The sequence below is a fragment of the Rattus norvegicus genome, chromosome 2 (genome assembly GCF_021556685.1).
Source record: "Rattus norvegicus strain SHRSP/BbbUtx chromosome 2, alternate assembly SHRSP_T2T, whole genome shotgun sequence".
Lineage (NCBI taxonomy): Eukaryota > Metazoa > Chordata > Mammalia > Rodentia > Muridae > Rattus > Rattus norvegicus.
Genome location: NC_141535.1, coordinates 150,404,363 through 150,420,397, shown reverse-complemented (window position 1 = coordinate 150,420,397; position 16,035 = coordinate 150,404,363). Strand labels below are relative to the sequence as shown.

The window sequence follows — 16,035 nt, the reverse complement described above, 5'->3', positions numbered from 1 at the left end:
TAGAAATTTACTTAGAATTTCTACCAGACACTTAATATTTTGAAGTTAACTGTGATGATGGGGTTTCATTGATTTACATTACAGCAAGTTTGTGATTTTTTTTAAGAATAAATAGTCACTTTGTGGGTAAATTATTTATGTTGTTACATGTCGAGTTTATAAGATATATGAATATTTTATGGAATATTTAGGCACATTATGTTTACTATCATCTGATCTTCATAAGAGAACTTTGACTACTTCAATACTAATGTGTGTCCCCCTGACATCATTCAGGTGTAATATTTTCCTATTTGTTTACAAATGCTGTAGGAAAAAAGAGTCCATTGTGTATGACCTTAGATGTGCAGAGCAAGCCATTGGTTCCATAATAGTTGACAAGTACCTAGAGGATGGGCAGCAGACTCTGTAAGGAAACTCTAGGTGATAGAATGATTATCATCCTTGCCCAAATAAGACTGTCACTGCTAAATGTTCTTCACTTAACTCAGTATAGAAAGCATTCTCTTCTTACTTGAAATTTCAGCTATTAACATTTCAGACTACAATCAATTATGGCTAATTTCAGATGTGGAAAGAAGAAAAAAAAAGTAGCCACAAATGAAGGAATTGCATATTTCTATTTCATTCATAATTTCCTAGGAAAATGAATTTATCTTGTAAAAGAGGAGTGAAAATATGTGACTTGGACAAGGCAAAGGACCTGAACATATGATCCTAAAGAGAATTAACAAGGTATAAAATGTTGATCTATAGCGGTACTTAGGAATATCATTTATTTCTGAGAAAACAAATGAAAGACCCAGAACTATGTTCAATGCAGTGGTAAAGAAATTACATTGAAGTCTAATCAAAGTGCAATTGTTTACAATTGAGGTGTAGTGCCCCTTATTGCACCTATTCTGATATCTGATACTGGTTCTTGGCATATTTCATAGGTGTTCAAGATGGGTACAACTATCAGTTTCTTCCCTAACATTTCATCCTGCATACTGCTTTATGTACCTTAGAACTGTGACGTAAAGAAAGAAGTTTCTAAGACATATCCACACAGAATCAGTTTATTGCTGAGACATCCCTGTAGATTTATTTGGCAACAGGCACTCAAGCCCCCATATCTGACAGGAATCCAAGTACTATCTAAAACATCCATATTTTGGGAAAAGTCCCATGAAATACTTTAGCAAATGAAAGAATTTCTCTCAAAAGTATTAAAATCATGGCTGGTGCAAGAAATCTAGACAGATTTACGGAGCTCCTGATGTAATAAATCTTAATATATATCGCATAAATTTACTAAGTCACCAAGTTCTTTACAGCATTCTAAATATTACTCTTACATCCACCAATAGGTGGGGCCATCATCCATCATCAAAGAAGTTTCTTAGTACAAAAATGAAGAACATTACAGAAAACAAAAATGCACACACTGAAGAGAGAAGTGCATAGTGGAGTACCTAACACTTGTGAATATATGTACATTATAGCTAAACTCTCCATAGCTCAGGGAACATTGTAGAAAAGGGGTTACAAAGACTGGACAGGGCAGCATACTTGAAAGTCTGTTTTGAAATTGCCTTTCATAAAAAAGGGTGCAAAACCACAATGACAGCAGTACCAAGAAGTATTGAGACAATGGTCAAAATTTGATGTGTCAAAAATGATCGGCAGCTAATATGATTGCCAGAATAGTAATTTTTCCAGAAACGATCTGCATGTGGATTATCTAATACACACTGAACATCATGGAAAACATGTTCACACACACAAGAAAATGGACTCAAGATGTATTCATATTTTCAAAGATACATATATACATAAATAAATATATAAAACAATATTGAAATAATTTAAATTTCAGGGACTGAAGGGAGAAAAGTCAGCCTACAGTGCTATAGTTGAACTTTCAATAAACATTTTAAAATAACAATAGTAATCAATGATAATATTATAAACATATAAGAATGGTGGTTCAGGAGGTATCTATAAAGAGTAATTATGGAAATTATCAATTACTTTATTGGAGGTTTCTTCTGAGACTTCCATATTTCTAATTTGTATTACAGACCATTTCATGATAGACAATTTTTGAATAAAAATATTCCATGATGAGGTCACAGATATAACAAATGTACTGTATACTTCTGTCCATTTCAGAGTGTATGTAATGCATATAGATATGTGTGTGTAGTGCATGTATGTGTGTGTATATGTATGCCTATATGTTTGTGTGTGTGTAAAACATATACAGAGCACATCACTAGTGATGAATTTACGGCTTTGAGCTTATTGAAATTTAAGAGCCTCCAGTATTTGCCTTTCTCTCTATCCTCTCTCTCTCTCTCTCTCTCTCTCTCTCTCTCTCTCTCTCTCTGTTCCCCTATCCCTCTCCCACTCCCACTCCCTCTCCTTCTCCGTTTCCCTCTCCCTCTCCGTCTTCCTCTTCCTCTCCCTCTCCCTCTCTCCCTCTTTTTCTCTTTCATCACAGGTCTTTTTGATCATTACTGAAAAACATGTCCGGAATATCTGGGCAAAAATTTCTTGTTAATTACTGTCTCCAATTCTGATTTCCATCCTTGTAGAAGCTTCTGGTCTAGAGATGCTGGTGCTACAATACCCAGTTTTGTTTGTTTTTTTACAGTATGTTTTGATGACCCAAATTCATGTCCCAAAGGCTGTATCTCAATTGCTAAGTCGCGTATTTTTTCAGGTCATTTTGTATATTCTAAAAACCATGATCCACCTCTAATTTCATCGAGTGTGGTGATTAATTTTTATTGTTACTAGAATTTTATTTAGAACTTTGTATCACACTGGATTCTAGTCATAACGCTGAGGGGTTTTTAATGTCATTAGCTTCTGGCAATACTTTGGTAACTGAGGTGGGAAAACTAGTACTAGAAATGGGCTGCAGACTGAAAAATGCTATATCCGAAAGATTATGGAGAATTATAATCAAGGCACATTGCAGTGTAAGAATAACACAATTTAATAACATTTATTATAATAGAAAACAATGTATAATATACAACATAAAATAACTTAAATGAGGGAAAACTATTTGTAACTAATATGGTGAAATAAAAGCAGAAGTAGGATCTTGAAATAATATCTTCTGCTACGATTTAGTAGGAGGTAGACAAGAACATGAAAATAGAATGATCTTAGAATGTCTTCCAGTCATCCTCTACCACTTATAGGTGGTAGTTGTTCTGTTCTTTCCTGCTAAATGAAACAAAAAATGTCATTGTTAGAAAAATATTCTCAGATGATAGATTCATGCAGTTCAGATAAATGCAAATCAAAACAACACTGAGATTCCACCTCACACTACTCAGAATGGCTAAGATAAAAATTTCAGGTGACAGCATATGCTGGACAGGATGTGGAGAAAGAGGAACGCCCCTCGAGTTTTGGTGGGATTGCAAACTGGTACAACCACTCTGGAAATCAGTCTGGAGGTTTCTCAAAAATTGGACATTCCACTACCTGAGGACCCAGCTATAGCTCTCCTGCGCATATACCCAAAAGATCTTCCAACATACAACAAAGATACATGCTCCACTATGTTCATAACAGCCATATTTATAATAGCCAGGAGAAGGAAAAAACCCAGATGCCATTGAAACAGTGGAATGGATTCAAAAACTGTGGTACATCTACACCATGGAGTACTACTACTTAGCTATCAAAAACTATGACTTCATGAAATTCCTAAGCAAATGGAATGAACTAGGAAATATCATCCCGAGTGAGGTAAATGACTCACAGAAAAACACACTAGGTATTTTCTCATGGATAAGTGGATATTAGTCAAAAAGCTTGAATTACCCAAGATGCAATCCACTGACCACAGGAATCTTAAGTAGAAGAATGACCAATATATGTATGCTTCCACTCCTTCTTAACAGGGGTAAAAATATCCTTAAGAGGGGATATGGAAGCAAAGTTTTGAGCAGCAACTCAAGGAATGGTCATTCAGAGCCTGCCTCTCATGTGGCCCATATATATACAGCCACCAAAACTAGATAATATTGTCACAGCTGAAAAAAATGCATGCAGAAAAGAACTGGATACAGATCTCTTCTGAGAGACATATCCAGAGCATGTCTAATACCGAGGTCAATGTTTGCAGTAAACCACTGAACTGAGAACAGGACCCCCTTGGGTAGAATTAGAGGGAGTATAGAAAGAATTGAGAGAGCTTGCAACACCATAAAAACAACTTTGCCAACCAAGCATGCTTTCAGGGACTAAACAACCTCCGAAAGTCTATACATGGACTGACTCAGGGCTCCAACTGCATATGTAGCAGAGAAGAGCCTTATTGGGTCACCATTGGAAGGGAAGCGCTTGGTGCTGCCAAGGTTGGACCCCAATCCAGGGGAATATGGGGTTGACAGAAAGGGGGATGTGTAGGGGGAATACCTGTATGGGGGAGGGTTAGGGGAGGGCTTGGGGGATTATGGACAGGAAATAGGGAAGGGGAATAACATTTGTAATGTAAGTAAAGAAATATATCTAATAAAAATTTTAAAAAAGTTTGCAAGACGACCCTTTGTGCACTTTAAGTAATGAATATTTTGAATTGTGATTTGGAATGTATCATTAAAAATAGTATAAATTAAAAAAGAATATGAAGCACGATTAAAATAAAAGAGTAATATTTCAATATGTTTTCTTAAATCTATACAAAGAATTACTTGAGTTATCAATGGATATGAATTTGAGTGTCACTAACTAATGATCACGAGTGTTTTAGCCTCTATCATTCTTCACATATCTTTTTAAGTGGATCCTCTTCAATTTAATATTTATACCAATGCTAAAAATTTGGCAAGATTGTCTCTCATAGGAATTTAAAAAAAATTAGTACTTTTACAGTAGGATAGCTAAGCATGTTGACAGTGGTACAGGGCTTACACATGCAGAATGTTTTAATGGATACATGAATCAAATAATTGTTTCTACATGATCTCATCCAAAATAATATTTTCATATGAATGATATATCCTATGAATTAGGAAACATGGGGAAAAAGACAATATTGTTGCTTTCTTATGGTGGTAAATAGTTTATTATACTTAACTCTATGTATATAGATGCACATAATTATATGAGTATATAAATATATATAGCATATATTTAAGCATAATTTAATGAAATTTTTGTTTAAAACATTTCCCATATTCTAATATAATTTTGTGACCTCTTTGATCCTTTGAGAATTACAAATATATGAAATCACAGAATGATATTGTCCTTCCATTCCCTTGATGTCTAAATAAATCTTTTCATACCTGAAGGACCATTCCTATAGAGCAACATATGAAATATTTAAATTTTATCATTGCAACAGGTTTTTCTATTGTGTCCACCTATGATTTCATTCATAGTAGTTGATTTGCCAGAAGAATTAATGAAATCCGCAGATGTCTTTAATCCATCAGACCTTTTGTCCATGTGGATGCAATATTTATTATCATTTTCAAATATATGAATATAATTGTCAATCATAATTTGCACAAGAGATATCTGTAATACACAAGACAAATTCAAGAGTGTCATTTCACAGAGTTTACAAAATGGAAACAAAAATGAAATCCAAAATTATGAGAAAAATAACAGTTGCCACAAACGGATAGGAACCCATGAAATGAAGTTTCTGAAATGGGTGCTCTATGTTCTTGGCATTTTACTAAAACTTGTTAAAGTTTCATGTAGATTGCAAGGAATAGAAGGCTACTCCACCAAAGCAACATCTCAGAACTGACATGGTGCTAAATACTGTGAGTGAATCAAATTGATGACAGTGGTTTCTTGAGTTTTATGGAGGAGCGGTGTGTAAAGTATTCATAATAGTATAAAGTAATTCTCATTTCATTTATCAATCCTTTTATATCGCCATTGGTATCAACCTCCCTCCATAAATTTCAAAAATTACAATCAAATAAAGTCTAAAATTTAAAGTCAAAATTTAAAAAATCAAACTAAAATTTGAGAACATCTGTAAAAATGCACTGTGTGAGATGTGTTTTGCCATTAGGTGTTACACATTATACCCTTTTGGCCAAACAGGTTTACTTGCAAATGTGCATTGAAATAAGTCACTTGGTCTGGTTCAAGTCCTCTGGATTTTGCTACACCATCATTACTGGAACTCCCCAGAAATGCCTGTCCTTCTATAACCTGGTATCTTGTTGTTGCCTTTAATTGTTGTGATCTTTCAGCTTTGAATCTGCAGGAACTCCCTGCTTCATATGGTCCAGCAGCAAGATCTAGGCACCCCTACGTATATGTAGCAGACGTGCGGTTTGATCTCAGGTAGTTCCCTTAATTAGTGTGCAGGGATTGGCTGTCCCTCTCTTGTCTACCACTGGATTGGCTTCTTTTAGCTGGATTGCGTTGTCTGGCTTCAGTTGGCATAGATGCACTTATTCCTGTTGTGAATTGTTGTATGAGAGTGAGTTGGTGTCCATGGAAGTTCTACACTACAGAGTTAAAGGAGAATGGATGGAAGACGTGGTTGTGAAGATGGGCCTTGGATGAAAGGACTGCAATCAGGTTATAGAGTAAAGAAATTAGTGAAAAATATTAATGTGTATGGGTTTATATAAAATTAACAGCTACAGTAGATCTGGGGAACATGAAAGTGTACCTGAAATATGGCAGTGTTAAAATAATGGAAAGCATACAAGATAACACACAACATTTCTTGGACTACCATTCTAAGTGCAGCATATGGCTGTGTAAAACATTAATATCTAAAATCAATATCTAAGAAGAAAGAAGGAAAAACAAAAGAAAGAAATGATTCACTTACTTTATTCTATATCAACAATCTCCCTTCCCACACTTCCTGAAATAGATCAAAATATATTCCTCTCCACTCTAGAAGAATGCAATCCTAAGGTTTCCTTTTGCAGTTATGATCTTTATCAAGGGTTCCAAATTCCTGTATCACAATTAGAATTTTGTTTCCATAGGCAAAAATAAGATCCCTTTACCTTTCTTGAGACAACTTTCCCAAATAATGAATTGCTAGAAGTCCAACCCCATAGGACATGCGGAGCAAGGCGGATCGATAACCTTTTAGTATCTAGCTTATTCATGGGCGAGTCTTTTATTATCACTAATAGACAAATGAGATATTTCAGTAGTATAAAGTTTGGTTCTGGGATCTGTTGTAGAAGGCTAAACAACGAAAACGAGAATGTTATGTTGGATCAGCTTCGGAGTAATGTTAGTTACAAAATGAACTACAAAAAAAAAAAACACAAGGTAAACATTTTGTAGACCAACTCAAGTTTAATCAGAAATCAAAGATATAAGAATGTATAACTAGAGTATTACATAACATATTTTCTACAGCTGATTTTTCTGAATATAATCATGGGAAACTTTTTAAAAATATGTATGAATTTCTGTATACTAGAAGTAAGACTGCTACCTAGAGAAGCTAGAGAAATGTGTCAGGATCCCTGGTATTAAGAGAATGAATATTGTTGCAGACTATGTGTGTTCTACGTGTGAAAACATCCAGTAATATTTAACAGCAAAACATCTTTCCAGCCACCATGAAGACAAATTTAATGTGTAATGTAGTATGAATCGAGGTAACACCCTTCTGACACTCTAGAATATAAGGAGCAGAAAACACACTAGGGACCCTACACAATGCAGTTATGAAAGCTTCTTTTACAGTCAAGGGAGAGATGTAGAGGTCCTATGCAATGGGAGCTCAATGCTCCTCTTAAATAGGAAATCTTCCTATGGATCATCGCACAGGCGAATAATTCAAAGAAGTTAGTGATGTACCTGACTTAAACTTCTCTAGGTGGTTGTAGTTGAGAAAGAAGAACTCAGTTATAGCTTCATGTTCTAATCAATGACATACTTAACAAGTGAAATATTCACAATAGCATGGCAATAATGCTATGAAGCATGTATCGCACAGGTATTATACACACATACTTCTTTTAATGTGTCTCACACAGGAACTAAAACCATACTCTATGCTGATGTGCACACGATGTGTTACATAGGCTGTCTTCTAAACCATAAGAGTATTAAAGGAGAGGACTCCCAAGTGGGATTACAGACATGATTCAACACTCTAGCTTGAGAAATGCACATTTTAAAAAACTGACAATACAAGAATGAGCTAAGTAAACCTCTTGGCATGGGATATCATTCCAGCTTATAATCCTGTAAACACAAGCCTATGAATCTTACAAAAGCACTGCTTCTATATATGTGCAGTTCCCCACATGCTTAACTGTATCATTACCTTTGAATAGCACTAATTTTTCCAGCCAGGGTTCGTTCATCTGGGATGGTGAGCCAATTTTCATATAAACTGGAAGTCAGGAGGCTTCCGTCTATATTTGAAATAAAGTCCTTTTTTAATGGAAATAAAAAAAGGAATGGTTAATGTACATTTGAGAAAGTAGTTGAAAAACTTTTTTGTTTAAAATTAGCAGCTTAGACCAGTGATTCTCAACTTGTGTGTCAAAATCCTTTTGGGGGTCATATATCTTCCATATCAGTAATTCTATCCATTTTTTATAATTAATATTATAGCAAATTTTTAATTAGGAACAGCAACAAAATCATGTACTGGTTAGGAATAACCAACTCATGAGGAAAGGTGTTACTGTAGTAGTATTAGTATGGCTGAAAGTCACTAGTTGAGACCCTACTTCCAGAAAAATTTCCCAAACTTTCATCTCCCCACAATCTTGGCTCAAAAGTGGAACCTATATGCAGGATCTTGTGTTTTCCTACCTATGACTTGAAACAAAGAAGCAGAGTCCTAGTTGCTATAGCAATGAAACAAACCTATTTTCCTTTCAAATTGCCTCTCCTGACTTCTAGTCCATAGCACTACTTGCCATCATAGATCTACACTCTACTTCCCAATCCAAAGCTCTCTCTGCCTTGACAGAAATCAGCTCCCATGTGGTACATCCAGACAGCTGCCATCATAACTGCCCTCTGATAGGCTCCATCTAGCATCTGACTGTAATAGGGTAGGAGGAGCCACAGCCAATCATAATCTTATAATTAATCCATAATTAGTCTTATGGATTAATGAGGGACTTGTATGGAAGAAATGGGGGAAGGATTCAATGCCATGCCATGAATGAGACAGGAACTCCATAAGAAGAGATAAAGAACGGGAGAATCCCCGGTGTTCATGTAGCTGTAAATTGCTTTGAATTCACAAGGCTACATTCAGTCACTGATCTTAATTGTCTACCCAGGATGTGATCCCAAGTTTCTGACAATGAGAACCAGAGACACTTGGCAATCTCAAGGGCCAAGGAGCAATCATTTGGTACCTTTGCTTAATGTTATTAAGCATGGTTGATCCCAGAGCATTAACTTTTCTCTTGGTGTCTGGGCCATAGCTACACAGGGTTCTGAAATATGAACTCAGATCACGGCTAAAACAAAAATAAAAGAATGATATTTGCTCTAGTGTCACTGCAGCTCACTGGCAAGTTGAGAGCGTAGACAAGTTAAGTGTTGCTTAGGCTAATACTTGACTATTTGACTGGGAAGTTGAATGTCAATATCTGGCAAAACTGAAATGGCTCGTTTATTTGTGATTGAGAAGCTTAAAAATTTCATGTATCTGCTGGACATAGAGCAATATCCAAAGTCTTATCCTTTTGTACGTCAGTGGTGGACTAACATTTTAAACTTTTATCTATGAGGGATATGTCTTGGTAATACTTAAGGCATGTATTTTGTAAAACACACTTTTATCACTACTATTACATGTTCAGCTAATACATCACATGGTATTGTCAGAGGTGAAATCAGTTTGGACATTTGTAACGCCAAACTAAACCCCCTTTGATATATGGGGAAGTTCACTCTCAGCAGAAGCTGGTCACCGCTGTCTTTGTGAAGATTCTATGGGTTTGTCAGCTTTTATCCTCCATGCCTCTTATCAGGAGGTCATGTGTCCATTGTTCCAGGAAACAGACATTGCCATGTAAACTCAAGGACAGAAAACATGTATGCATCTCTAGAGGGATGTTTAATGTTGGAGATGTAAAACCCTTCCCTACCTTTAAGACTGAAGCTACAAGCAACACACATTCTTCATTCCACTTAATACATATTTCTGTGTCAATCTTGTCCCTCAGGGAACAGTGTGAATTTTCAGACATAGTTTTGAATAAATGATCAGAACTTTGTCCTTTTTCTGCAATTATAGACATCATATCCTGTGTGGGGTAAGGATAAGTTTGTATTATTAGATATACACACATCTGAATCCAAATAAGTCATTTATTGTGAACCTCGGTTATGGCAGTTTTGGATACAGAGTTATAACTGAGACACTGAACCTTACCTTGTCTCCCAATTTGAAACATCATGGTGTAGACTCTGTTCCCCAAAGCATTTTGGTGAATGGTCCGCTATTACAGTTTGTTTCCTCCTATTAATATATTTCTCAAGCATGCCATCCTAAGTAACTATATGGATATTGTCCTTTAAGAGTTCAAATTACTATGTGACTTCCTGTCTCTCATGGCCCCTATTATGAATCCTACTTTTTGCATTTTTGCAAAAGATTTTTTTCACCATATTTCTGAGACTTTTATTTCCTTTTTCTGTGACTTCTTATTTTTCAACATGTCTCAAGTGCTGCCACATTTAAGAACCCAAGTATATGTCTACCGTTCTTCCATAATTTTACTATGCAAAAATGACTATCCTGTAGAGATTTGTTCCATATATTCTCTATTTCCAATTGATTACATGACCAAAAATATGGTTACTAGATAATTCTGCTCTAAAATACTTAAGAAATGGGCAGTGATCCTCATGTGTGTGACAAGATAAATATGTTCACCTGAAGAATAATTTCCAAGCACAATTATATTGCTAAAGTAGATGCTGGACTATAAATATTTATTTCCTTAAGATGTTTACTATCTCATTTGAAATAGGTTGAGCCATATTAGCTGGCATTTATACATAGTCCACTAGGATAAAGGATGTTAATATGTAGCAAAACCAATGTGTATATGTAATTGCTTGACAATGTAAAGGTCTATCGATATTTTATTTAAAAAAGATTGAGTCATCTCAGAGGTGATGATATTAAGGGAGACTCCAGATTAAATTGGACTCATAAAGAGGCTGGATGACTTTACCATTGGGTAATCTGAAGGACACTTCCATAAACACATATCCTTCAACAAACTTTTATGTTTGTGCCTTTGATACAGTCAGTGTAAAATGGGAATTCTATATCTTTCAATTAAGTGATTTGAACTTCAGTGGAACTTCTTTCTATTTTTAAATGATCTACCCTCATGGATAAGTTATCTAAACATTCCTCAGTTTGATCGAATAAATTACTTAGAACAAAGGCGTTGTAGAAACCCAAAATTATACTCACAATTATTGGGGTAGGCAGCTTATTCCCTTCAAAAATACTTATAAGAGGTTGACCAAAGAAACTTTTCTTCGTAGATCGTAGTCGATTTGGAGACAGCACAGTTGGAATGGTATGTACATTGCGTTCATATTTCTCTGAACCTAAGAAAGAAGGGAAATCATTGTAACCCCGTTTCATTTATAGCCCTCAATTCAGAAAGAGATACCTGTTAAAGTACTAGAAACATAGAAAACATCAAGTCGACAAAGAATATTCAAAGACTAATGGAATGCAGAAATAAAATACAAAAATCTAAAAGGAAAAGACCAAGTCACACATAAAGCTGACTGCATATGACTAACACCTGAATTTTCAATGGACATTTTAAAATATAGATGAGCCTGGCTCAACATTCAACATATTGTCAAAGAATACAGATACTATCCTAGGCTTTATTACTGAGTAAACGTGGCATTCCTATCAACACAAGAGGAGAAACTTTACATAGTATAACCACCAGTAAACCACTTCTCTTCAGCAGTCTTGGTCTACAAAAGGGAAACAGCAGTCTGAATTTATGGTCTATATACTCAAGAAGAGAGAAATGATAAATAAAACTGTAGTCTTCAACAAAAGAGGGGAAAAAGTATACAGCAACAAGAAAATAACAAAGACCCATAAATAAAGGAAAGCATACACTGTCTCACAGCAGTAATATACAGACTATCAGTCGGATAAGAAAACTGGTTCCATCTTTGGTCTTTACCCAAAAAACACACTTCTATTGGATACAGTTGCATACACTTTTTAGGGTGCAATTGCCTATATTTCGCTCTGTAGGTTCCGGGTCCCATTCACATCTTCATGTTCATTGGTGTTTTCCTTGTTCAGTTAATGTTTTGGAAGCCATTTGGGGAGATTTTATGCATGAGGTCAAGGGAACATGGCAGAAGACTGGGAGGAAAGTGATAAAATATTCCCGTTCTGTAATATTGTTTCTCCTACTAACATCAAACTCTTATAAATTTTATCAAACTTTAAAAGGATAGAAGCAAAATGCTCTTATAAGATAGTCTAGGTATTTCACTTTATTTATCTTACTGATTCATGAGCATGGGGAAATCTTTCCATTATATGACAACTCTTCAATTTATAAGATTTTTTGTTGTTTTGGGTTGTATTTTTTGTTCTTTAGTTTTTTGTGTTTCTAATCATATGAGTCTTTATCTCCTTGCTCAGAATTTCCTCAAGTAACTTAATACTTTGTAAATTTACTGTGGGAGATGGTGTTTCATTGATTTAGGTGTCAGAAAATTTGTGATTTTTATAAAGAAGGAAACTCACCTTGTGTGTTAATTTCCAGTGTAACTACTGGTTGAAAGAGTTTACAAGGTATTTGGGTATTCTTATGGAATATTACTATCTTATGTTTACTAACATATAATCTTCAAAAGAGATACTTTGATTTCTTCATTTCTTCTGTGTGTCCCCTTGGCCTCCCTCGATTGTAGTATTTATCTGCTTGTTTCCAAATGTATGAAACAGAGGACATTGAGTTTGCTCAAAGATGAGCACAACAAACCACTGGTTGTGTAATAGTTGATAAGCTACTAGATGGGGGGGCAGCACACACTGTAAGGAAATTCTGGGTGATAGGCTCATTGTCCTTGGAGAAAGAAGGCTGTCACCGATGAATGTTCTTCACTTAACTCAGTATGAAAAGCATTTCCTTATTGCTTGAAACTTCAACTTTTAACATTTCAGAATATAATCAATTAAGGCTATCTGCAGGTGTGGAATAAAGAAAACTAAAGTAATCAAAAATCAAGGAATTTTATATTTATATTTCATATATTTTGTATTGTACTAGGAAAATGAAATTATCTTGTTGTAGATGAGTGAAAATGTGTGACCTGGACAAGTCAAAGGACCTGCAGGGATGATCCTAAAGAGAAATAACAACGTATACAATGTTGACCTATAAAAAGGTAGTAAGGAATAATACTTTTTTCTGAGAAACCAAACGAAAGACCAAGAACTATGTTCAATTTTGTAGTAAAGAAAATACATTAAAGTCCAATCAAAGAACAGTTATTTTGAACTGAGCTATTAGTGTCACTTATTGCACCTATTCTGATATCTTGCCACATGTTTACTTCATACTTTATCTGGGTTACAGATGGGTGCAACTATCAATTGCTTCCCTAACATGCCCAACTGCATACTGTTTCTTTTACCTTCCAACTTTGATTTAAATCTAGAGTTTTCTAAGACACATCAAGCTAGAATGACTTCTGAGACATCCCTGTAAGATTTATTTGGCAACTGGCACTCAAACCCCCAACCTCGACAGAAATATAATTGCTAACTAAAGCATCAGTATTTGGTGGAAAGTCACATTAAATATTTTAACAATTGGAAAACTTTCCCTCAAAATAGTTGAAACCATGGCTGGTGTTAGATATACAGTTAGATTTGTGTAGCTAGTCTCTTTATGAACGTTAAATTTTATCACATTAATTCACTAATTCTGCCACGTTCTTTACAGTTTTCTAAATAGTAATCTTATCTCCTCAAATAAGTGGGGCCTTCATCCCTCATCAAAGAAGCCTCTCTGTACAGAAGATGGAAATCATTACAGAAAACGAAATCTAGACACAATGAAGAGATAAGTGCTTTGTGGAAAACCCACCACCAATATATGCTTTAGAGCTCAGGGAACATTGTAGAAGGGAGGTTACAAATACTGTAAGAGACAGCCTTCTTTAAAGCCTGATTTGACATAGCACCTCATAAAAATAGGTGCAAAATCACAAGATGGATGAAGCAAAGAAGTGCAGACCGACAGGAGCCGGATGTAGATCGCTCCTGAGAGACACAGCCAGAATACAGCAAATATAGAGGCGAATGCCAGCAGCAAACCACTGAACTGAGAATAGAACCCCCGTTGAAGGAATCAGAGAAAGAACTGGAAGAGCTTGAAGGGACTCGAGACCCCAAAAGTACAACAATGCCAAGCAACCAGAGCTTCCAGGGACTAAGCCACTACCTAAAGACTATACATGGACTGACCCTGGACTCTGACCCCATAGGTAGCAATGAATATCCTAGTAAGAGCACCAGTGGAAGGGGAAGCCCTGGGTCCTGCTAAGACTGAACCCCCAGTGAACTAGTCTATGGGGGGAGGGCGGCAATGGGGGGAGGGTTGGGAGGAGAACACCCATAAGGAAGGGGAGGGGGGAGGGGGATGTTTGCCCGGAAACCGGGAAAGGGAATAACACTCGAAATGTATATAAGAAATACTCAAGTTAATAAAAAAAAATTAAAATAAAACTAGTTAAGACAAAAAAAAATTTAAAATAATAATAGCAATAAGATAAAAATGTTTGAACTTATATTTATGGGAGTTCAGGAAGGGTAAATATGGAAATTTTCAATTACTTTACTGAAGATTTTCTTTAAGATTTTCACATATCAAGTTTGTATTAAAGACCCTTTTGTGATAGACAAACCACGAATAAAAAATATTTTATGTTGAGGTCTCATGTTAGGAAGAGAGATACAACAAATATGCTGGATGTTTCTGTGCATTTCTGCGTGTATGCAATACATGTAGTTTTGTGTGTGTGTTGGTGTGTGTGTTTGTGTTTGTGTGTTTGTGTGTGTGTGTGTTCCTATGTGTTTGTGAGTATATAAAATACATGCAGAAATCATCACTGTTGATATATTTAGAGTTTAGGGCTTATTTACTTTTGAGATGATTCTCCATTTTTGGTCTTTGGAGGGGAGCATTGACAAAGGGTCTCTCTTGATCATTAATGTACAACATGACAGGAATATCTGTCCAAAAAGCTTCAGTTAATTACTGTGTCCAACAGCCATCTGCTTTCAGGAAGAAGCTTTTGGTCTAAAGATGCTTGTGCTACAATAACCACTTTTGTTTTGTTTTTCAATGTAAATTTTGACGACCCAAATTCATGACACAAAGACCATATCTCAATTACTGTAGACACTGGACTACCTTTTCAGGTCCTTTTGTATATTGTAAAAACCATGATCAACTTCTAATTTCATCATATGTGATGTTTAATTTTGATTGTTAATGGAATTTTATTTAGAACTTTCTATAGCATGGGGTTGTAGGAAAAACTTGGAGGGATTATTAAATGTCATTAGCTTCTGGCATTTCTTGGTGACTGAAGTGTGACAATTAGACTATAACTGTGCTGTAGAGGCAGAGTCGGGAAAATGCAATTTTCCAAAATGCAATTATTAATACAATCTAATAACCTTTGTTATAACAGCAAATGCTGTGTAATATACAGCATAAAATATGTATAATTAGTGAAAATTATTTGTGACTAATATGGTGAAATATAAAACTGAAGTAGGCTCTTATAACATTTCTTCTGTTCTGATTAATTGGGAGGTAAAATGGAACATTCAAATAGAATAACCTTAACTTTTTTAAGTCATCCTCTACCATTTATACATTTTTGTTGTTCTGTGTTGTCCTACTTAATGAAAAAAAATATGACATTGCTACACAAACATTCTCAGATGATAGATTCACCTCACTTAAGATAAGAGTAATATTTTGATATACTTTCTTAACTCTATAGAAAGAACTA

At 35.3% G+C, this 16,035-nt stretch overlaps 1 protein-coding gene across 1 annotated transcript in view; it reads right to left on the bottom strand.

Moving 5' to 3' along the window:
- Positions 1 to 2,824: 2,824 nt before the first annotated feature.
- The window catches only part of LOC148006696 (uncharacterized), a 98,689-nt gene continuing 85,478 nt past the window's right edge, over positions 2,825 to 16,035 (bottom strand). Inside the window, 6 exon segments of the mRNA XM_087640966.1 lie at positions 2,825 to 2,925; positions 5,301 to 5,535; positions 7,008 to 7,194; positions 8,291 to 8,400; positions 10,083 to 10,241; positions 11,426 to 11,559. Coding sequence (XP_087497092.1) covers positions 2,825 to 2,925; positions 5,301 to 5,535; positions 7,008 to 7,194; positions 8,291 to 8,400; positions 10,083 to 10,241; positions 11,426 to 11,559 — 926 coding nt within the window.